The following is a 24,894-nucleotide window of genomic DNA, read 5'->3' on the forward strand; positions in this document are numbered from 1 at the left end:
TGTTACAGCTGTCTAGTATATTGGTGAGGATGCACCTTGGAGTACTGTGTTGGCTATCTGTTTCCATGTTTCATAAAGGATCTACTGGCACTGGAGGCAGTTTGAAAGAGATTCCCTAGATTGATTCTAGGGATCAAGTTATTGACTTATTAAGAACAGCTAAACAGGTCAGGCTACTATTCATTAAAGTTTAAAAGAATCTGGTCTTACTGAAACATTCAAGATTAAGAGGGTAGATGTTGGGAACATATTTTGGTCGTGGGAGCATCTCAAACTCGATGAAACAGTGAGGGTCAGTTAATCTTAAACTGTCATAGTTACAGAATAAGGGAACATTAATTATAAACTGAGATATAAAGAATTCCCTCTCTGAGGGTAGTGAATGTCTGGAATTGTCTACCCCAGAGAGTTGTGGAGTCTAGATCTCTTAAGTATTTAAAGATGAGGTGGATTGATGTTGAGGATATGAGGAGCTGGCACAAAAGAGGAGTTGAGGCCTGGGGCATATTATCCACGATCTTATAGAATGGAAGGTCAGGCTTGAGGGGCTGAATGGCCTGTTCTAGCTTCTATTTCTTCTGTTCTTATCATTAATTGCTATAATTATTAATACAGCTATTACAAATTATCTGTTTGTATGATGTTGGTTAAGGGATAAATGTTGCCTTAGACATCAGGAAAAATCCCCATGTTCTATTCTGATAAGGTGGATGAGACCTTGGTTTCACATCTTACCTGAGCAACACCACCACCAGTGTGCCCTGAGCTGGAGTGTCAGTCTTGGTTTCTTTGTGCTCAAATTTATGTTGAAAGACTCAGTCCAGAACCTGGTGAATCATAGGCAAGAATGCTGCTTTCCTCCCTCTGTCACCAGACAGCCCTTCACTGCACCACCTCCATTCCCCATACCACTGCTTTAAACCCCCCACAACGCAATAAAGACAGAATCCCCCGTGACATCATCTAACACCCCGCCAGTCTCCACATTCATCGTATCATCCTTAAACACTTCTGCCAACTCCAAATAGACCCCACCACCAACAACATCTTCCTCTCCCCATCCCTCCCCGTTCCCTTCGACAGTCTTTGGTTTGTGCCACTCTCCCCATTTAACCCCCCCCTTTACCCCGAACCCCTAGGTACTTTCCCCTGCAACTGAAAAAGATGCAAAACCTGCTGCTACACCATCCCCCTCACTTCCATCCAGGGCCCCTTCCAGGTGCCTCTTAACCTACTTTACTATATGTACTGCCTTGATGTGGCCTTCTCTACATTGGAAAGACCAAACATAAACTCAGGGCATGTTTCGCCAAGTATCCCAGCAGGGCCCGCAGGGGCTGACCTGACCTCCCAGTCACCGCCCATATTAATTCTCCTTCCCACTTCCTTTCCGACATGACCATTCTTGACCCTTGCTACAAGAAACCAAATCGCAGTTTGGAGGAACAATACCTCATCTTCCGTCTGGGCAACCTACAGCCTGAAGGACTTAACATTAAGTTCTCCAATTTCAAACAACCTCCCTTTCCATCCCCTGACTCCCTTCCCAGCCCTCCCTTCCCCCATCCCCCCCCTCCCCCCACCCTTCCACTTCTCCCAGCCATCTACCGGATTCATCCCTCCCATTTTCCAACCAGGTCATACCCTCTACCTGTCTTCACCTATCCCCACTTCACCATCCTGCTCCCGCCAGCCCCTCTATCTGCAGCTCCCCCTACACCCACCCCCAATCCTAAAGAAGGATTAAACTCGAAACTTTGTCTACTCCTCCTCCTAATGCTGCCTGGCTTGCTGTGTTCTTTCAGGTTCCTGCCTATCTATTTTGGATTCAAGCATCTGCATTTTTTTTGTCTCTACTTTTAGAGCCATAGTGCAAGACAGGATTCAGGACTGAGGGAGCCAGGTAACAGAACTGTACCGAGTTATTGATTAAATCAACTAAGTCGATCCACTGAGCTCAGTGCACAGCAGCTCAGTCACCAGTTGGAGAGTGAATCCAGAGGATCTGCTCGTTAGATACTTGGACATTCCTGAGTTTCTCCTCTTTTGTCTTGTTTTCCAGATCACAGAACCAAGCTCTGGCTGAGCAACTTATGAAATCAGTGCAAGAGTTCATTAAGACTTATCCGTTCGATTTCCAAGGGGTACAAATTATAACAGGACAGGAAGAGGGAGTGTTTGGATGGATTACTGTCAATTATCTAATGGAAAACATCGGGAAGGTATTTCTGGAAACACTAACTATTAAATATTGCTTTGACCCTATTCCAACTGCAAAGAACAACTATTGAACTTTATTAGTTCAGGGTTTCTGTGTCGCTTCATAGTCTGACAATGGAATCTTAATAAGCCTTTGAAGAACCACAGGCTGAAACCCACAGGGGATATAGGATTTGTGAACATTCATTGCCATTTATGGTTCCAGCTGTTCTGGGCAGGCCTGTGTGAACTTGTGGAATCAATGACAGATAGTCCATCGGAGTAGAGTCACAGAGATGTACAGCATGGAAACAGACCCTTCGGTCCAACTTGTCCATGCCGACCAGATATCCCAACCCAATCTAGTCCCACCTGCCAGCACCCGGCCCAAATCTCTCCAAACCCTTCCTATTCATATACCCATCCTGATGCCTTTTAAATGTTGCAATTGTACCAGCCTCCACCACTTCCTCTGGCAGCTCATTCCATACACGCACCAACCTCTGCATGAAACAAATTGCCCTTGGGTCCCTTTTCCATCTTTTCCCCTCTCACACTAAACCTATGCCCTCTAGTTCTGGACTCCCCCACCCCAGGGGAAAAAAATTGCCTATTTATCCTATCCATGCCCATCATTATTTTATAAACCTCTAAGGATTTCCCTCAGCCTCCGACGCTTCAGGGAAACCAGTCCCAGCCTATTCAGTCTCTCCATATAGCTCAGATCCTCCAACCCTGGCAACATCCTTTTAAATCTTTTCTAAAACCTTTCATGTTTCACAACATCCTTCGAAAGGAAGGAGACCAGAATTGCATGCAATATTTCAAAAATGGCCAAACCAATGTCCTGCACAGCTGCAACATGACCTCCAACTCCTGCACTCAATACTCTGATCAATAAAGGAAAGCATACCAAACGCCGCCTTCACTAGTCAGTAAAGATGAGTCAATGAAGGTGGATCAGTGGGGGGAGGGTCAGTAAGCGTGAGTCATTTAGAGGGATTGGTGAGGATGTGTTAGTGAGGATGTGTCCATGAGGATAGATTAGCAAGGGGATCAGTCAGGGGCAAGTAGGGAGTGGTAATTGAGGAAGGGCTGATGAGAGAGTTCAGTGAGAGAGGCTTTCTGGGATCAGTGAGAATAGAGTATTGAGAGTGGGTCAGTGAGAGTCACTGACAGAGGGGTCAGTGAAAGAGGGGTCGTGAGGGAGAAGTCAGTGCAGGAGGGGTCATTGTGGGAGGAGCCAGTGAAGGAGAGGCCAGTGAGGGGGGGTTAGTGAGGGAGGGGGCAGTGAGGATGGGTCAGTGAGGGAGGTCAGTAAAGGAGGAGATGGTGAGGGTGGGTTGGTGACAGGGGTCAGAAGTTGTCAGTGAGGGAGGGACCGGTGAGGGAAAGGTCAGTGAGGGTGAGTTGGTGAGGTGGGGGCTGAGGGATGATGATAGTGGTCAGAGGGTTGTCAGTGAGGGAGGGAGAGATGAGGGAGAGATCTGTGTGGGAGGGGTCAGTGAAGGAGAGGCCAATGAGGGTGGTTTAGTGAGGGAGGGGTCAGTGAGAGTGGATCAGTGAAGGAGGGAGCGCTGAGGGTGGGTTGGTGACAGGGGTCAAAAGTTGTCAGTGAGGGAGGGACCGGTGAGGGAAAGGTCAGTGAGGGTGAGTTGGTGAGGTGGGGGCTGAGGGATGGTCAGCGAAGGATGGTTAGTAAGCGATGGGTCAGTGAGGGTTGTCAGGGAGGGGGTGGTCAGTGTGCATCGTCCATGAGGGTGTATAACAGAGGAAGGATCAGTGAGTGAGGTGGGGACAAGTTATGAAGGGATTTGGGGATCAGTAAGAGTGGGCATTTACAAATACATAAAACCTGATTGACTACCTACCACAGATCTACAGATCCTTCATTCATAGGGGATCCATTACTAGAGGTACTCACAACCATGGGGAGGGTGATGGCAAGACAAAAATAAACAGTTCCAGCCCAGCCCAGCCCCATCCTGTCCAGTCCCGTCTCTGCACCACCCCAGTTTCAGTCCCTGGTTCTCCTAACCCTTAGACCATTCCTTAGCTGTAGCCCCCGCTGAAATAATGTGTGTCTGTATGTGTTTGTGTATATCTGTGAGCATTGTGTGTTTACCCTATTAGGGAAAAAGCTCCCTGGGCTGTTGTGTGTGAAGGAGGGACAGGACCGATTTGAATGATTATGCTGTGGGGAGACATTATAACTCTCAGTCCTGTAATATTCAGTACATTCACCATGTTGTAATAATTGAATGAATTGAACTAATGAAAATGTCAGAGATCAATTGTGTTTCTGCCTATAATGTTTACCTTTCTCACTCACTCTTTATGAACTTCATCAGGTCAATGCAGGAGGAAACCCTGAAACAGTGGGGGCGCTGGACCTGGGCGGTGCCTCCACGCAGATTACATTTGTTCCTGGTGAGAAGATTGAATCTGAGGAAAGTGCTCTGAAAATGCGTCTGTATGGGAAGAGTTACAACATATACACACACAGCTACCTGTGTTATGGAAAGGATCAGGCCCTAAAACTGCTACTGGAAAAACTGGAGGTAAGAAAGGACTGAGCACAGAATTTCCTTCCTACCTAACCCTGACCAAAGACTGTTTGCAAACCCTGTGAAAAGTGCTGGATATGCAGGGTTAGAGTGTCTGATAACACACACTCACTGGTCACAACCACAGTGTGTCATAAGATCTCTGGACAGGTTGATTAGAAAATACTTCTTGTAAACCACACATCATTCGGGACACTGCACTAACCATTCTATTTTCTCAATGTCTGTTAAAAAATAGACCCCAGTCAGTGTATTGCTGTAAGTTTCATTTCACCTAATTTCTGCTAATTCCATAAGACTCAGTATCTTAGGCCCTTTTTGTTGTATTTAATATTAATGACTTAGACTTAAACACATGATAATGATGTTTCAGAATAATACAGAAATTGCCACATGGTTGATAGTGAGGGGGAATCAGTAGACTGCAGGATATATAAATGGACTGGTTAAGTAGCAGAAATTGCCAAATGGAATTTAATCTGGAGGAGTATGGGATGATGTATATAAGGAAAGAAAACAAAGGAATCAGTAATAACTTAGAAGATAGTGAGAGCAATAGAGGGACGTTAATCTGTAAAACACTGAAAGTAATAGGGCTATGGATAAGGTGATTAAGTAGGCACGTGTGGGTCTGCATTGCTCAAATAACCAGACGGCCAGTGTGCAAATCAGAATAATGCCAACAGAGTGGATTCAGTCCCATGCCAACTGTGATAGCTCAAGGTGACCTACTTACCTAGTCCCATACTTGTTTCAGAGTGATGCCCCTCAAGCTACTGAATCAATTTTCTCTCTCTAATGAACAGTGATGCCAGGGTCCTTTGTGTATTACAACTTAATCACCTAAGAAGTCATAAATGAATGCATGAACATATGATTTAGGACCAGGAGTAAGCTATTTGGCTCTTTGAGTCTTCTCCACCATTCGTGGCTGATCTGAATACTCCATACCATTGAATACTCCATACTATTTCACCGTCTCACTTAGAAAGACTCCATCTGCTTCTGACTTAAAAACATATAAGGACTCTGTTTCCACTGCCTTTTGAGGAAAAGCATTTTCTAGGCTCACAACATTAGACAATAGACAATAGGTGCACCACCATTCAATATGATCATGGCTGTTCATCCTTAATCAGTATCCTGTTCCTGCCTTATCTCCATAACTCTTGATTCCACAATCCTTGAGAGCTCTATCCAACTCTTTCTTAAATGAATCCAGAGACTGGGCCTCCACTGCCCACTGGGGCAGAGCATTCCACACAGCCACCACTCTCTGGGTGAAGAAGTTTCTCCTCATCTCTGTCCTAAATGGTCTACCCTATATTTTTAAGCTGTGTCCTCTGGTTCGGCACTCACCCATCAGCGGAAACGTGTTTCCTGCCTCCAGAGTGTCCAATCCTTTAATAACCTTATATGTCTCAATCAGATCCCCTCTCAGTCTGCTAAACTCAAAGGTATACAAGTCCAGTCGCTCCAGTCTTTCAATGTAAGGTAATCCTGCCATTCCAGGAATTGACCTCGTGAACCTACACTGCACTCCCTCAATAGCCAGAATGTCTTTCCTCAAATTTGGTGACCAGAACTGCAGACAGTACTCCAGGTGTGGTCTCACCAGGGCCCTGTACAGCTGCAGAAGAACCTCTTTGCTTCTATACCTCAATCCCTCTTGTTATGAAGGCCAGCATGCTATTAGCCTTCTTCACTACCTGCTGTACCTACATGCTTACCTTCATTGACCGCTGTACAAGAACACCCAGATCTCTCTGTACTGCCCCGTTACGTAAATTGATTCCATTGAGGTAGTAATCTGCCTTCCTGTTCTTGCCACAAAGTGGATAACCATACATTTATCCACATTAAACTGCATCTGACCACTCACCTAACTTGTCCAGGTCACCCTGTAATCTCCTAACATCCTCATCACATTTCACCCTGCCACCCAGCTTAGTATCATCAGCAAATTTGCTAATGTTATTACTAATACCATCTTCTATATCATTAACATATATTGTAAAAAGCAGCGGTCCCAGTACTCTTACCTGCGGTACCCCTCTGGTCACTGCCTGCCATGGCGAAATGGAGCCGTTTATCACTACTCTTTGTTTCCTATCAGCCAACCAACTTTCAATCCAAGTTAGTACTTTGCCCCCAATACCATGCGCCCTAATTTTGCTCACTAACCTCCTATGTGGGACTTCATCAAAAGCTTTCTGAAAGTCCAGGTACACTACATCTACTGGATCACCCTCGTCCATCTTCAGAGTTACATCCTCAAAAAATTCAAAAAGATTAGTCAAGCATGATTTCCCCTTCGTAGATCCATGCTGATTCTGACCTATCCTGTTATTACTATCCAGATGTGTCATAATTTCATCCTTTATAATAGACTCCAGCATCTTTCCCACCACGGAGGTCAGACTAACTGGTCTATAATTTCCTGCTTTCTTTCTCCCACCTTTCTTAAAAAGTGGCACAACATTAGCCACCCTCCAATCTGCAGGAACTGATCCCGAATCTATCGAACTTTGGAAAATAATCACCAACGCATCCACGATTTCTCAAGCCACCTCCTTCAGTACCCTGGGATGTAGACCATCAGGCCCCAGGGACTTATCAACCTTTAGACCTAACAGTCTCTCCAATACCAATTCCTGGCAAATATAAATTCCCTTCAGTTCAGGTCCTTCAGCCACTGTTACCTCAGGGAGATTGCTTGTGTCTTCCCCAGTGAACACAGATCTGAAGTACCAATTCAATTCTTCTGCCATTTCTTTGTTTCCCGTAATATATTCCCCTGTTTCTGTCTTCAAGAGCCCAATTTTAGTCTTAACCATTTTTTTGCCTTTCACATACCTAAAAAAACTTTTACTATCCTCCTTTATGTTATTGGCCAGTTTACCTTCGTACCTCATTTTTTTCTCTGTGTATTTCCTTCTTAGTAATCCTCTGTTGTTCTTTAAAAGCTTCCCAGTCCTCCATTTTCCCACATCTTTGCTATGTTATACTTTTTATCTTTTATCTTTATATGTTTCTTAACTTCCCTTGTCAGCCACGGCCACCCATGCCTCCTCCTAGGATCTTTCTTCCTTTTCGGAATGAACCGATCCTGCAACTTCTGCATTATACACAGAAATATCCGCCATTGTTCCTCCACTGTCATCCCTGCTAAGGTATTGCACCATTGAACTTTGGCCAGCTTCTCCCTCATAGCTCCATAGTTCCCTTTATTCAACAGAAATATTGTCACTTCCGATTGTACCCTCTCCCTCTCAAATTGCAGATTGAACCTTATTGTATTATGGTCACTACTTCCCAATGGCTCCTTCACTTCGAGGTCCCTGACCAATTCTGGTTCATTGCACAAAACCAGATCCAGAATTGCCTTCTCCCTGGTCGGCTCCAGCACCAGCTGTTCTAAGAATCCATCTCTGAGGCACTCCACAAAGTCTCTTTCTTGAGGTCCAATACCACCCTGATTCTCCCAGTCTACCTGCATGTTGAAATCCCCCATAACAATTGTAGTAACATCTTTGCGACAGGCCAATTTCAGCTCCTGATTTAATTTACATCCGACATCCAGACTACTGTTTGGGGGCTGTAGATAACTCCCAAGAGGGTCTTTTTACCCTTAGTATTTCTCAGCTTTGTCCATACTGACTCTTCATTCCCTGATTCTAGATCCCCCTGCGCAAGGGACTGAATATCATCCCTTACCAACATGGCCACCCACCCCCTCTGCCCGTCAGTCTGTCCTTACGATAGCACTTGTAGCCTTGAATATTCATTTCCCAGGCCCTGTCCACTTGAAGCCACGTTAACATTAAGATAAACGTTTCTTAATCTCTTTGTAAAAATATATTTTTAATTTATAGTTAACATTTACCTGAAATCTATTGTTCAGTTCCAATTTTTTTCAGCTTTAAACAGGGTTTTACAAGATATGCACTGAAGGAACGGTTGAAGTTAGCTAATTAAGGAAAGTACCTGAAACCTGTTTTTCTGTAACTGCAGTCAGCTAACTCTTTTGTTTTGGAAGTGTATAAAGCCAGTAATCTTAGTGCAACTTAGCACTGAATATAGCTTTGAACAGAGTGCTGGGAGTTTGGTGATTCGGAGGGTTAAATTAGGAGGAGGAGAAAGCATTCCTTTTGTCTTAACTTTTTCACCCTCTAGTTATTGGTTATTATTCCACTAAGGATGAACAAACTTTTGGTAACTATCTGGTAAGTGATTAAGTTCTATTCTATTCCCAAAGCTTTTAAAATAATATTGGAACTAGTGAAAAGATTAATCAAATATATAAGAAAGGAAATTAAATCTGATTTGGTCAGTGGTTAGGGACAGGACAGTGTGACTACAAGTGAGACAAGTAGAGGGACGCAAAGGACAAGAATACAGGAGATTTAGCCTTTGCATTTGTCGAACAGATTTGACTGCTATTTACCTTGTTTGGATGAAAGCAAGGCACATGAGTTGACTGACCATGGCACCATATAATCGTGGTAGGGGCAGTGTAGTTAAGGGAATAGACACTGTTTTCTGGAGCAATGAGTATGTACCCAAGCACCTGTGCATCTGCCAGCACCAGGGCTCAGGACATTGTCTCCGGTCTGGAGAGGAACTTTTACTGGGAGGGGTGGGATCCAATCTTTGGAGATACCAATGACAAAGACAGGACAAGGAGGTTCTGTCTATGCAGTATGAGAAACTAAGTACTAAAGTAAAACACAAAACTCAAATGTAATATACTATGGATTATTATCTGAGTTATGACCAAATTGGCACTGGGGAATAAGATTAGCATATGAATGCATGGGTCAAAGTACAGTGAGAGAGTAATGGGAAGGAGAGGTGGTTAGATTCTCCCATATTGGGAAATGCATTTGAGTCTGCAAATGCAACTTACCACTTTGTCAGGTCAAGTTTGGATGCTGTCCAGGTCTTGCTGCATATGAACAAAGGGTTTCAGTATCTGAGGAGACTTTGGCATGGCTGAAGAATTTTAGATGTGAGGATAGCCTGGAGTTATGTTCATTGGCATATAAAATGTTGAAAAGAGATAAATTACATGGCGCCCAGACAAAATGGATATGAAAGACTTATTTCTGTTGGAGCTCAGAGGTCAACAATGAGGGGTAGGGATTTAAGGTCATTGGCAAGATGATTAGAGTTGGGGAATATGTGTGTGGCTGTTGGTGAAAAGGGGCTTTTTCCACCAATAAAGAAGAAAGAATTAGTAAAAACAAGTAAACTTTGGAAATGAGGGAACTAGTCCAAACTGGAGGAATTCTGTAATATGGAACTACACTTCATACCATTTCCAAGGTTCACTAGTTTTTTTCTTTCTGAGGGGGTTTGGACCTCATTTTCTGAAACATGGAAAAACCAGAAATCCTCATCACATTTTAAAAAGGTCACATTGGCTCTCAACTGCAGTAAGGCAGCATTGACTGGCTAACTGTTTTCCAGCTGGTCATAGACAAGCTGAGCTGAATGGCCTCCTAATAGGTCATTAATTTTCTATGTTTCCAAAGACATTTTTTCCATTTCAAAATAAATGCCTGAATTGATTCATGACTGTAATGGTTTGAGTATAAGAGGGAGCTCATTAAATCAGTTAGCCTAACATTGTGATTTGCAGTCACTCACCTCCAGTCCTTTGGAAGGACTATGGTCTGAATCAGAATGCTATAATGGTGGTAAAACAGAAAGAATCTCTGCAGGAAGACTAAGTCAATACATCAAGGTTAGAAATAAAAATTTTGAAACCACGTTTGTAGGAATAAGAAGACAGGAATTTGATTAAAAATGCTGAGAAATTGATATCTTTAACATAGATCCTGAGATTTCTGACTTTTATAGTTGTTATATAATATTAATGTTGCTTGGAAGCACAACCTATTCACTGTGCTTGAGCTTCAAGTGGGCTGCATTGCTGCCGGGAGGGTCAGCATCTTGCTGGAGTTTGGAAATCTTATCAGAGAGGATGGAAAACTAATGATTACAATGTCAACATATTATTACAATGATAGCGAATTTTTGTTGGTTGAAAAAAATATAATACTGCAGCACCTTCACAGAAGGAAATGGTATCCTACCATCATAACCGTGTCTGTATTCAAAAGAATGTCATTCCCTATAAAGTATTTTGATGCCATGAGGTCATGAAAGGCATTATGCAAAGTTCTCTCCTTTTATGGATAGGAACCTCATTGCAGGTGCTCTAACTATGGTGACATCATACGTCTGGCATCTTTGCAATGGCCTTGTGAGGGTTATTGATACTGTACGTTGAATGAATTTGGTGTTATTTTGACAAAATTTTCATGTAGCCTTAGGGATAACTGTGCTGACAGTCTGCAATATAATGCTTATCAGCAGTATTATCATAATTGTGAAGGGACATTCAAATAATAATACAGGACTCATAAAATCCTGGAGACAGTAGATGGCTTTCTTAATAAAGGATAGTATTGTCCTCATTGAAGAAAATGTGTAAATAGAAACTGAGCAAGATTATGTTCTCAAGAGTATAACAGTATCTAAAATGTCATAGAATGGTGGTAGTGATCTTACAGAGAGTGACAGTGCTAATTAAGGTAAGATGATTATGGATGGTAACAGTGGTATGAGAAGGTACTTCTAATTATCACATTCCGTGAAGTTTCCAATATTATGCATTTTTTGAAATGTTACTGCGGAAGGCTGTTTGATTCAGGTTTCTTTTAATTAAGAGATCAGTAATTAAAATTTCAAATGTCCAACCTCCATAGAAAAAGCATCTAAGTAATGACTGAGGGCTTTACATGTCATGAAGGTTCCACTGGTCACTTGTACGAACTTTAATTGGAGACTGGCAGATCCTAAGGAAATGTGTCTTTATTGTTTCCTTTAGTCTTCACCAAGACTTGTGTTATGACCCACTTAGAAAAATATATCAATTCTCAAGCTGCATTACGCCCAAGGTCACCACAAGATTTAACGATTTAATTAAAGAATGCAAAGTCCAAAATTTGATAGAATCAAGTTAACAAAAAAACTGATCAGGTTCCTGTACTTAATAAGAACTATTGCTTTATTACAAATAGGTAAATTCTAATCACAAGTGCACAGCAATGAACTGACAACGTATGGCTGTACTAATTAAAACTCTAACTCTTTTTAAAGCAGACAGCAACAAAAGAAAATAAATCTGAAAGGTGAAGAAAAAGTACTGTGAAACACAGTTCAATAGCACCAGTCTATAGGGTTCATTGAGATGTTCTTTTTACTTGCAAGGGCTTTCTGTTTTTTAATCTATGTCCTCCAGGTTTGTTCAATTCTTTGCAGGAGGCAAAGGGTGATTGGTATACAGCTAAAAAGTCTGTTAGTTACTGGCTAAAGACAACAGCTTACAACAACTGGTGAAAGTAACTAGCTTCCCTCAGGTTCAAAACAGTTTTACTGCAGAGAAAAGGGGAGAGAGAGAGAGAGAGACCACCCGCCTTACCAGCGTTGAAGCTATGTTGCTGCCCAAGGCCCAATTGGAGAGTCGGTGTCAGGCTGATAACCTTTGGCTTTCATTTAAAACCCATAAAAACACTAGACAGGATAAATGCAGGAATGATGTTCTCGATGATAAGGAAGTCCAGAGGTCACAATCTAAGAACATAGGATAAGCCATTAAGGACTGAGATGAGGAGATATTTATTATTCACCCAGAGAGTGGTGAGCTTATGGAATGCTCTGCCCAGAGCAACTGAGGTCAAAACATTGATTGCATTTGAGGAGAAAATAGTTCTTGGGCTAAAGGGATCAAAAGGTATGGGGAGAAAGCAGAAATAGAGCACTGAGTTAGATGATCAGACATGAACATACTAGACGACCGAGGTGGCTTGAAGGACCAAATCCTCCACTGCTGCTCCTATTTTACAGACCTGTTAGCCATATTATTAGTAGGGAAAATTCTGAAATCTATTATAAAGCATATGATAAATAGGCACTTGGATGATAATGATCTGATTGGTCATAGACAGATTATATTTGTGAAAAGGAAAATCATGCTTGGCAAGTTTGTTGGAAGTTTTTGAAAATGTTGCTAACGTTCCTGCTGTGCAGCTACTCAGAGGTTCTGTGCATACCAATCAGATTGCTGACACTGTGCCGAGCATTGACATTCCATTTTGGAAGCTGTTGCCACACAAGGACCTTGGAAGTCCACACAGTAGAAAAAATAATTAGAGGGAACCTTAACTGTTACTAACGGAATTGATACTTTTGAACCAATGGACGTTATTTCAGAAGGCTTTTATTAAAGTTCCTCACAGGGGGCTTGTTAGAACATTTAATGGGATAGAAGGTAATGTACTAGCCTGGATTATTATTGACCAACAGACAGAAAACAGTAGGAACAAAGGGGTCTTTTTCATAATGGCAGGATGTGATCAGTACTTGGGCCTCAATTGTTCACAAAATATAGCAAAGGTCTGGATGTGAAAACTGACTGACTGTGTCACCTTCAAGTTTGGAAATGTTACAAAGCGAAATGGAAATGTGTACTGTGACCAAGATGCAAAGTGGATTCAGGAGGATTGGACAGGATCAGTGAATGGGCAAGAACATGATAGTTGAGTATAATGTGGAAAAATGTGAGATTATCCACTTTGGAAGGAGGATTGGATAGGTAGACCTTTTCTCAATTGGTAAGAGGTTGGAAAGGGTATATATACAAAGGAACCTAGGTGTCCTTGATGATAAGTGACAGAAGGTTAACATGCAGATGCAGCGAGCTATTAGGAATAGCCTTTATTGCAAGAGGATTTCAGTACAGGAGTAATGAAGCCTTGCTTCATTTGTGCAGGGATTTGGTTAGACCACACTTTGAGTACTGTGTGCAGTTTTGGTCACCTTATCTCAGGAAAAATATTATTGCCATAAAGGATATGTAACAAAGATTAAGCAGACTTGCTCCCAGGATGACAGGACTATTTAATGAAGAGGGATTTGGCAAACCGAACCTGTATTCTCTAGCATTTCGAAGAATGAGAGGAATGGCATTGAACCTTACAAAATACTTAAAGGGATAGCCAAGGTAGGTGCAGGTAAGATGTTTCTACTGGTCGGAAAGTCTCAAACCAGAGGGCACAATTTAATAATAAGGGGATGCCACTTAGGTACGAGAAGTTTTTTTTTCTTCAGACAATTATAAGCATTTGAAATTCGGTACCATAGAGGACTGTGGAATCTTAGTCTTTGAGTATAATTAAGGTAGAGATTGATATATGTTTGCTTACCAATGACACACAGGATTATGGGATGGATAAAAGATATTGAAATGTTCAATCAGCCTTGATACTTTTGAATAGGCTGGCTTGACAAACTGAGTGGCCTACTCCTGTTCCTGTTACTGTGTTTCAGGTCCTAATATTTATATTCACTTGTCAAAATTACTTTTAAAAATTCATTTTGCCTAGGCTGTTCCTTAATTTTCAAAACCTATAATGCCTCAGGCACTAACTCATATGGAGCCAACTCATATGCTGTTTTGTTTACAGCATTCCAATTCCTTGAAATTCCTGTGACAACAAAGTGTAAATTTCCATTACTTTACTTATCAACTGGTCAGAATGTCTCCACATTCTTTTCCTCAAATTTTGCCAGGACCCATACAAATGTAAACATTTCCTTTCTGGAATTTAGATTATGAACTGGATTCTCCTCATCAGAACATGCATTGGCATCTCTTGTCTTTTTTTAAACAGACATCATTTTCAACTGATATTCATGTTCTCTCTTTTTCTTGCTCTTGTCTTCCTTTTCTTATCCTTTGCCACTCTAATTTTAATTTTATTATTTACATTTTTAGTTCTATACCATTTTCCTTCTCAACTCTCTCTTGTTTTGTCTTTTTCTGCTCTTTGGAATTTCATCTCAAGCCTTTTTAGTTCAAAGTTAAAAATCACACAACACCAGCTTATAGTCCAACAGGTTTAATTGGAAGCACACTAGCTTTCGGAGCGACGCTCCTTCATCAGGTGGTAGTGGAGGGCTCAATCCTAACACACAGAATTTATAGCAAAAATTTACAGTGTGATGTAACTGAAATTATACATTGAAAAATTGATTGTCTCTTAAGCCTTTCATCTGTTAGAATACAGTGATAGTTTCACTTCTTTCATGTGTAAATCACAAACATTTTTTTTAAAAAGCTGCATTCTCGGGTTAGCTGTTAACAATGGTGATAGCTAGACAATATGTTGAAGGTGTTGGCCCCCTGTGTTCTATGTCTATGCCATGATGTTTAGATTGATTCTAATCTAAAAAGTGAGATACCGGAGTTTTAGATAAATTCAATTTTTTAGTTCAAGTTGCTTTAACTGTAATTCAATATTACCTAATTCGAATGTTTCACTACCTGGAGTGCATGATCCTTCTTGCCTTTCTACTCAACCAAAAAATGCTCTGTTAGTACTTTAATTCTATCTGTCTTCTTAGCTTAAGCAAGCAGATTCACTTCTACCAACTTGCCAAATCAAGTTCCAAATCTTTTGGAGTTAAAGACTGTCAGGATTAATGCTGCCACCTGCAGGAAATTTGCAACATCTGACCCATTTCTTATTTGCAGTACAGAACCTGGTTTTTAACCTTCATCACTGACGAATACCATACTAAAATCATTGTCACTACACTACTTCAAAATAATGCAGCATGAGTCCTCATTCTCTTGTCACTTGGAAAAGTGTGCTGATTCACAAGCTGCACTATTACTTACAGTCACCACAAAAGTTAACGCTTGAATTAGTGCTTGCAAAGTCAGTGATTTACCTGTCTGTTAGAATCTATTTAACAGAAAAAACAACCAGATTCCTGTACTTAGTAAGAACAATTGATTCATTCTACATGCACACACTGATGGAGGGCTCTTGTGGCACAGTGGCAGTGTCTCTACCTCTTAGGCAGGAGGTCTGACTCCCAGATGTATATCACAATGTATCTAAATGCATTGAAAAAAATAAGTGCCCAGATTGATGCCAGGCCATCAACAAACAGCTATGTCCCAACTAAAATAAAACAGCAGTGTACGTACCACACAAAATTAGTTTCAGTAACTTGTTTTTAAAAGTGTAGCAACTGCTTGCACAATCCTTGATTTTAAAACAATGTTTCCATTTCAGTTCACAATCAAAAGTGTAGAGAATGATTCTTATACTGCTTTACAATTGGCATTGATGAGCTAGGGTGTATCCAGGAGTGGAGACTTTTTTAAACTAAGAGTTCCTGGTTTAGAATTAAGGAAACATACAACGTAAAGGAAGGATATTTGGCCCATTGTGACAGTGTTGGCTCTCTGAAAGAGGTATCCAGTTAGTTCTCCTCCACTGTTCTTTTTCCCTAAGAACTGAAAAGTTTCTGTTTCAAATATATATCCAATTCCTTTTTGATATCCATGAATGAGAACCTAACAATAAAAAGTAAATGAACAACGCACAATATATTTTAATTTGGATGTGAAATTTAGCCAGAAAATGGATACAAGTCAACAGTTGTGCCAGACTGGAAGAAACCAGAAACAAACCAAAAGACTACTTCCCAAATCTTGCTTCCAGTAAGATGATTGAAAGACAAGTGTCTGTGAGCCTTAATACAATCATGTAGCCTTTTGTCAGGAATGTAGAAAACAAAATTTAGTTATGAATGATGCTTGGCATGAAGGTCAAGATGTGGATGGTTCAGGTTCCTTTTAATATTGAAAAATGATCTTGAAAATGATCAGTGGAGAATGAGGAAGAACTTATTCCCTTGACCATCTCTTCTTGACCACTTGATCCTGGTCTGACTCCTCTTCAAATTTCAACCCAGAATTCTTTTGGCATGTTGACCATCCCCTGAATTTTCTTGGCAACACCTTTGTGATCTGTCCCAAACTGATTACAGTTGGTATGTTCCATTTTTATGCAAAATGATAGTTATATATTCATAGAAAGTCATTTCATGAACTTTATGACTCTATGAATCTTTGTCTAGATAGCAAAATATTTGCAACAAAATATGCTCAAAGTACCTCAAAGCTGTTGGCAATTGCTGTTCTGTTGGGTTTTTTATTACAGTGATATATTACACTCTATCATTTGTTGCAGAATGGACAAGGGGATAAGGCTGTGGGGAGAAGAAGCAGAATAAGCCCAGAAGTATGTTTAATTTTCATTGGCCATACTATCATCAGCCCAACAACCTTCCAAAAAACATGATCCTCCTATTCTAATATCTTATGCATTCTCAACTTCTTTCAGCCGACCATTGGTAACCATATCTTCATCTTCAATCATGCAAAGCATTTGTAATCCTGCATCAGGAGTGCCGTGTATGGTATTGATTTCCTTTTGAAAGACAGGAGATAAATGAGTTGAAGGCAGTTCAGAGAAAGTTTACTAGACTAATATCTGGAATGGATGCATTGTCTTAGGAGGAAAGGTTGGGCAGGCTAAGCTTTTATGTGCTGGCGTACAGAAGAGTTAGAAGTGACTTCATCGAAACAAACAGGATGCTGAGAAGTCTTCACAAGGCTGGTGTGGAGAGGTAGTTTTCTCTTCAAAGACAATCTAGAACCAGGGTTTAAAATTCAGGGATCACCATTTAAAACAGAGATGAAGCGAAATGGTTTCACACAGTGTCGTGAGTCTTTGGAACTCGCTTTCTGAAAAGATAATGGATGCAGAGCTTTTGAACATTTTTAAGCCCGAGGTGAATAGCCTTGTTAAGCAAAATAGTGAAAGGTTATTGGCGTAAGTGGCAGTACAGATTTGAGGTAACATTCAGAATCTTATTGAATGGCAGACCAGGCTCAAGGGGCTGAGTGACCCACACTGCTACTTGTTTAAATGAATGTAACTGCCAAGGCCAACGTCCATCCAAACATGCTCCTAGGATGGTAGGACTATCCTATGAAGAGAGATTGGGCAAACTGGGTCTCTGTTCTCTCAAGTTTTGAGCTTCAAGTATATTTATTTAAAAATAAGATGCCTAAAATGGATGCCACTTAAGTCTGAGATGAGAAGAAATTTTTTATTCAAAGGATTGTGAACATTTGAAATTCTCTAACACAGAAGACTGTGGAAGTTCAGTCTTTTCCAGTATGTTTACAATAGAAATTTATAGATTTCTGATTAGCAGTGGCATACAGGGTTATGGGGATAGGGTAGGTAAAAGGCATTGAAGTATTCGATCAGCCATAGTTGTTATAAATGGTGGATCAGGCTTGTTAGGCTGAACGGTCTACTCCTGTTCTTATGTTCCTACTCCTAATATTTCCAATCCCTATCTTTGTTTAAAACAATCCTAAAAATGTACCACTTTGAACAAGCTTTTGGTCACTGTTCCCACTATCTTATTCTTCAGCTCAAATGTCTGATTACACTCTGTGAAATGTCTTCACGTGTTTTGTCACGTTGGAGGGAATCATAAGATTAAATTATTGTTGAATGTAGCCTATTCATTTTGAGGGAATATCAGGATACACCAGATCCTCTGGAGGCCTACAAACTACTGTTTTCATGCTTGTGCACCAACTTTATTTTTTAATCCATGCTAACCTTGTACATAGGCTACAGCTGTTTATAAGTAGAATATTCTTAATATCTACCCAAAACTTTTGCAGTCAGCTCCATTTTTTGCTGCTGTTTTAAATTTGACTCCTTCTGAAAAAAATGCTTTTTTTCTAAAGCAGCTTGGAGGAGAATTACTATTTGCACAGCTTCTTTCTCTATATTCTTTGAAGCGATGTAGGACTCGCTGGCATCACCCATCCCTAAATGCCTTTGAACTAAGTGGCTTGCTCGGGCTGTTTCAGAACCCACAGGACCATAGTGCAAGCGGGCATCAGAGCCGCCCTGCATTTGCCACGGGACTATGCTTATATCAGGAAACGATAAGAATTCATTTTTGTGTTTTAAACAGCAGTCGCAGCTTTAAAACCCACAAAAACTCAGCAGCTGCCAGTCTGCCCACGTGACTGGGAGATAGGAGACAGAGGACAGATAGAGTCCACACTAGACCAACATTACCCCTGACTCATGGGCCAAAACTCCGGAATTAATTAAATATGGAAACCCATCTCCTAATCACGTCAAGAGACTGACTGAAACACACCCATACCCATCGATACGGAGCCATTCTGACACAAAGGACAGGCATCCACCAGACAGGTACGGACAGACCAATACACACCAACACCCCAAGGGAACAAAGGGGGGTGCTAGCCCCTGCCCTCACAGAGAGAGACAAGCAGATAATACCTGGACCCGTTTTACATAAACCAATTAGCACCCTATTGTGCGTGCCCTGCAACTCTCCTGGGACGGCAGGAAACAGCCTATTCGCACCTACTCCAGTGATGATGGGGAACTATCATCCCATTCATCCTCAAATCTCACACATCCTGACAACTAAAAGTATATAATATGAAGCTGCGTGCGGGAACAGCAGAGCAGCCGAGATTCGAACCTCGGTGGACCTCCGCCAGCGTTACTGCAGTAATAAACGTTACCGATTGTTGAACCGCACTCTGGGCTCGGAGTGATATCATTTCATCCACGCTAACAATAGGAATAGTACTAAGTCATTCAGCCCATTGAAATACCCCACCATTCGATCAGATCATGGCTGGTCTGATAATCTTCCACTCCACTTTCCTGTCTTTTCCCCAAAACTCTTGATTCCTTTCCTGTTTGAAAATCTGTCTATCTCAGTCTTGAATACACTTACTGACCCAATCTTGACAGCTCTCTGCAGTAAAGAATTTCACACATTCAGTACCACTGAAAGAAGAAAATCATCTTCATCTGTTTTCAGTGGGCAACCTCATATTCTGAGATTAGGCCCTCTGGTCCTAGACTCTAGAACAAGGGAAACAACCTTTACCCTGTCAAACTCCCTGAATATCTTGAATGTTTCAATAAGATTGCATCTCATTCTTTTAAACTCCCATCAGTATAGGCCCAATCTACTCAACTTCTCATCATTAGAAAATTCATCCATGCCAAGGATCAACCAACTGAACCTTCTCTGCACTGCCTCCAATGGAAATGTATATTTTCTTAGATAAGGGGACCAAAACTGTTCACAATATTCCAAAGGTGATCTGACCCATTCCCTGTAAACTTTCAGCAAGACCTCCAAATTTTTTATACTCCATTCCCTTCAAAATAAAGGCCAATATTCCATTTGTCTTCCCTGTTATCTGCTGAATTTGGATGCTAGTTTTTTTACAATTCTGAGGGAAATTCAGAGTCAACCAAATTGCTGTAGATCTGGAATCACATGTAGGCCAGGTAAGGGCAATAGTTTTCCTTCCCTAAAGGACATTAGTGAACCAGATTGATTTTTATGGCAATTGACTGTGGTTACATGACTGTCACTTGATCAGCTCTTTAAATTCTAGGTTTCTTAATTTAATTCACATTTTACCATCTGCTAAGGTGGAGTTTGAACATAAATGTGGGCCTTAGAATTATGAGTTCAGTGAAGATACCACTTTGCCACTGCCTCACCATGAGGTAGCAGGCTAAGATCTTTAAAGTTAATCTCAAATTCATCCTGCCATTGGCTTTCCAACAGTCCAGCTCCTAAATAGATTGTATGCATGCTAGCATAGGCCTTACAAACATCAGCGCAAAATTTAAATGCTCTGTGTGTGCAGGTTAAGTATTAGCTGTATTGAATAGATTGACTTTTTGTTTCTTTTCAGATTACTGACAATGGAACCATTTTGAACCCCTGTTTTAACAAAGGATACATAAGAACAATCAATGTGACTGAATTATTTAATAGTCCATGCACATCTGCACAGCACAATATAATTCAGCAAATGGTGAGGATCATTGGGACAGGGAACTTTGACCAATGCGATCGCTACATCAGAAGCATCTTTAATTTCAGTGTTTGTACCTGGAGCAGCTGTTCATTTAATGGGGTTTATCAGCCAAAGGTCCATGGAAAATTTGGAGTAAGTATTATGTATATTGTATGAAACTCTCTCATTCTAAACTAAACAATGTAAACAGGTGCTCCCTCAGTGACACAGTACAGAAGTGCTTTCACACGATTATTTTCCAATCACCTAACCACCTGTGTTACTTTTCAACCTTACCCATCACCATTAAACCACCCATGTCTCCAATTAATAACCAGTTTACATGCAGAGCTTGTCAAGGCTGTACTCTTTTCTGTCCACTCAATCAATTAACCCCAATCATCTGTTTAACAATTTGCTATAATAACAGACCAGACAATTTCAAACCCTTCTCAGCTACTTTCTTTGATGCTTTTATGATCTTCGCTGACATGACCATGCACTGGTTCCTGATTTTTGTCCTTTCCTGTTAGTCTACACATACGTTCTCAGTATCTGTATCTCCTTAGTATCATGTTGTTGTTTTTCTCTCAGCTTGATATTTCTCAAGCTTCAGCGTGACATTATCAGGCCACTCTAAACCATTTTGTAGATAATTCCTTTCAATGTAAAAACAATTTTTCTGAAATCACACAGCACTCCACTTTATTTCTTCTTATTTCTCCTGTCAGAGCTAACCCATAGTTAAATTTACTTGGCTGAGAGTTCTCTTTCCATACTGTGAGATTAAATAAGGTATTATAGCACTGGTCCCTGTGACTATATCCTGGGATTTCCTATCCATGTATTGCAGGAGAAAATCAAACGTCGTTTTAAAAGTTGAACAATATTCTGGAGAATAGTTAAGGTTTGTGGGACAATCATGGTTGAGGAATGCTGACTAATCAAAATTTATTTTCCTTATTCCATTTCTCCTTCTGTTCCCACAGGCATTCTCTGCATATTATTTTGTGATGGACTTTTTTAATCTGACAAGTGAAAAGCCTTATGATTTGTCCACAGCACAGCAGAGGGTGAAGGCATTCTGTTTGAAGCCATGGGCTGAGGTAGGTGTGAGCTCTTTGGCCTGATGTGTCACTTCGACAACACAAGCTATTCCTGCCTCAGAATCAGAGAGTGCAGTTAAGGGCTGGGACTGACACAGTACTGGTTGGCCCTTACTGGAGCTGGAGTTTACTACTGCAAGAGAAATCTATTTTATTGCAAAATCTCAGGCATGTACCAAAAGGAGCTCTCAGTACAAGAGGATTAGTAGGTAGAATTCAGCAAGAGGTCCATGGGATTTGCCATTTGCCTTCGTACTGAGCTGACTGAGGTAAGTCCAGGTACATAGTCACAACACTGATGAGAGTGGCATCATACAACAGTCTTGACTTCTGAAGAAGCAGTACAAACTTTCATGAGAAAATAGAAGATCTGGTCCAATATTGCTGCTTCCCAACCAGGAAAGCAAATATAAGAGCAGAAAGCTACAGCCAGTAATCCTCAAAAGGACAATATTTCTCTATTCTTTTTACATTCCAATGTTTGTAGCCTTCCCTCCACCCTCCTTCAGGTTATTTCATTCCTCACCTTATTTTCTTATCTTAGTTTTCTTTTTCTTATCAGTAGGAATGTTTGAAGTAATATGTTTAATAGATGCCACAACTCAAATGAAATCACTCAGCAGCCATAGAGGTCATATGACTACAGCAAGCCAGCCAATATGTATCACTGCATTTCTCCAAACTTCTCCATTTTCATTTTTAAAAAATCACATGCATTAAAATTTTGTAGCCACGTGTTACCCTCTCTCAGTAGTTCACAAAGAAAATCCACTAACAAACTGTCTTAATTCTAGCTAATCCCATTTTTGGAAGTCTCTGCAGGTTAGTTATGCACACCATCCTTAAATTGTGCATGTTTACGAATGGTACATGTGCATGTAGTTGGTGGTTTGTCTGGGATCTACTTGTTCCTAGGATTAGGTTTCTTCTCAAAGGAGTGTTGTCACATGGTAACTGTCTCACTGTGTGGTTTTCTGTATGTTAGTTCATGTAGTATTTACCACAGCAAGCCAGGTTCTTGTTGAGACAGATGTCTGGAAGTCAATTTATAATAACTATTTACATGCCTACAATATTATAGGTTACAAGCAGTCTGTATTCTCTGTTTAATGATGTAACTGTACATTGCATACACAGAGCTGACTGGCTGAAGATTCTACACTGATTCAATGACAGACTGACTGCAGGGAAACGTGTACCTTTATACCAGAACATCACATGTCATGATGCCATATAATGTCTTGAAGGTACAGGCCTATCTGATCTGGAATCTTCTCTATAATACAACAGTACTTGTTGTTGCTGAGCCATTTCCTTTGTTGAGGAACAGCCAACCCATGGGACTGATAATTGTTCTGTACTTGGGGTAGATGGTGGGATGACATCTTCCTGATCAGTTGCTGATGTGAAGGAACAACTTCAAAACTTGTATATAGGTCTACAGTTGTGATGTTATATTGCTAATTCACATTCACTGTATATGGTTGATGTGACAATTACTCTGCACAGGTATCAAGTTGACATGTGGGCTTACTCTTGTTGAGTGTTGAACATTTGCACTCTGGCTCTCCACTTCTGTCAATGATTTGGCAGATCTATGAAAGTGAAATTTGGCTTTCTGTCATTTCACCTTGATTTTATCATACTATCTTACTAATATTTATGGTTTTCCTGATTTTCACTGTTGCTTCAGTCTTTTAATTTGACTGGGGATGGTGTAGAGATAATGCATGGTGTTGAATTTCCCAATCTTTCTTCACTAATGAACTGAGGGCCTAAGTCACTCATCAGGGAATGCTGTAATGTCAAAAGTATGCTTTCAGGAATTCTACAGTCTCTCTAGCAGTCACTGATGTTAGCTGGTCTAACTCTCAGTAGTCAGAACAGTAGTTAATGTCATTAATAGACAAGATAATCTTATGAGAGTAAACACATCTACTCCAAGGTTCATCTGTGGTCTGTCTTGGATGTCACATATTGTGAGTGGCTTTTTACTTTGCTTAGCTTGATAATCATTACAAGCACTGCACTGGCTGATTTGATCCTGAATCTCATGGCTCATGTTTTGTCAGTAGAGCACTCCTCTTGTCTTCCTCAGACTAAAATCAATACTGTAATGTTTGCGTGGAAGTGCTTCAGCATCTCTTTTCTCATCTTGCAAGACATGGGAACATTATTTTATTTGTACAAAATGTTATCTTGGACTATCTGTTCATCTTTGTATGCCCAATGCTATCTTAGAACAACATGTTTTGCCTTGGAGATCTCAGGCCATGGTCACTACATCTTGCAGAACTTGGAGTGCTGCATCTTGTTATTAAGCTTGTTTGATTTTGGTCAGAAACTTGTCCTACAAATTCAACATCTGTTGGGTTGAGAACTTCCAGAGAAAGTCAAACTATTACTTCTCAATCAAATTGGAAGATTTCACGCTCTATCTTCGCATCTTCAACTGTCTTCTCAGAAATGCTGCTCTTGATGGTATATTGTAAATGAACATCTCTTTCATGTACTTGTATGTCATATCCAAATTATATCTCTCCAAACAAAGAAACATTATTTGCAGATGCTTTGGAGTGATAAAACAGTTTGAGGAAGATCCTTTGAAGTATTTTATGCCTCTCCCAAACAGGTATTGATTAAAATACTCACAACCAAAGACAATAGCTACATGTGTTGCTGAAAAAGCGCAGCAGGTCAGGCAGCATCCAAGGAGCAGGAGAATCGACGTTTCAGGCATGAGCCCTTCTTCAGGAATGAGGCCTCATTCCTGAAGAAGGGCTCATGCCCGAAACGTCGCTTCTCCTGCTCCTTGGATGCTGCCTGACCTGCTGCGCTTTTCCAGTAACACATTTTCAGCTCTGATCTCCAGCATCTGCAGTCCTTACTTTCTCCACAATAGCTACACACTTTTCCTTGGTCTGAGTGTAGCATCATTCTGTTCACGTTGATGCCCTAGATACAAATGTAACTGGTTGCCTTTGCTGCACAAAGGTTGCTCCTACTCCTGTCTCATTGGCAGAACATTGAGCCTTCATTGTAGCCTGAATACCTTGGCACTGGGGCCATCACTAGTTGTTTGATTAGAGTGAAGGCAGCATCTTCTTATGTGCCCCAATACCTAGGCAGTGAGCTTGCAGATTTCCACACTCTGCTGACAAATTAGGGCAAATACTTTCATAAATAGTTCACA

The 24,894-nt window shown here is 40.9% G+C and overlaps 1 protein-coding gene across 4 annotated transcripts in view; it reads left to right on the forward strand.

The window, feature by feature from the left end:
- Nucleotides 1-24,894, forward strand: part of entpd1 (ectonucleoside triphosphate diphosphohydrolase 1) — a 120,608-nt gene that overhangs the window by 84,950 nt on the left and 10,764 nt on the right. For 2 of the 4 annotated variants that reach the window (XM_043712869.2, XM_087998823.1), the window contains exons 5-9: nucleotides 2,063-2,222; nucleotides 4,551-4,760; nucleotides 16,886-16,936; nucleotides 20,491-20,748; nucleotides 21,585-21,701. In XM_043712869.2, the coding sequence (XP_043568804.1) occupies nucleotides 2,063-2,222; nucleotides 4,551-4,760; nucleotides 16,886-16,936; nucleotides 20,491-20,748; nucleotides 21,585-21,701 (796 nt within the window). Of the gene's footprint in view, nucleotides 1-2,062; nucleotides 2,223-4,550; nucleotides 4,761-16,885; nucleotides 16,937-20,490; nucleotides 20,749-21,584; nucleotides 21,702-22,838; nucleotides 22,949-24,894 lie in introns of those variants that run through there. The other 2 variants (XM_087998825.1, XM_087998824.1) reach the window with 2 other exon arrangements.

Source organism: Chiloscyllium plagiosum, unplaced genomic scaffold (genome assembly GCF_037043375.1).
Source record: "Chiloscyllium plagiosum isolate Xiang-an unplaced genomic scaffold, Cpla_swu_hap1 HiC_scaffold_22, whole genome shotgun sequence".
NCBI lineage: Eukaryota > Metazoa > Chordata > Chondrichthyes > Orectolobiformes > Hemiscylliidae > Chiloscyllium > Chiloscyllium plagiosum.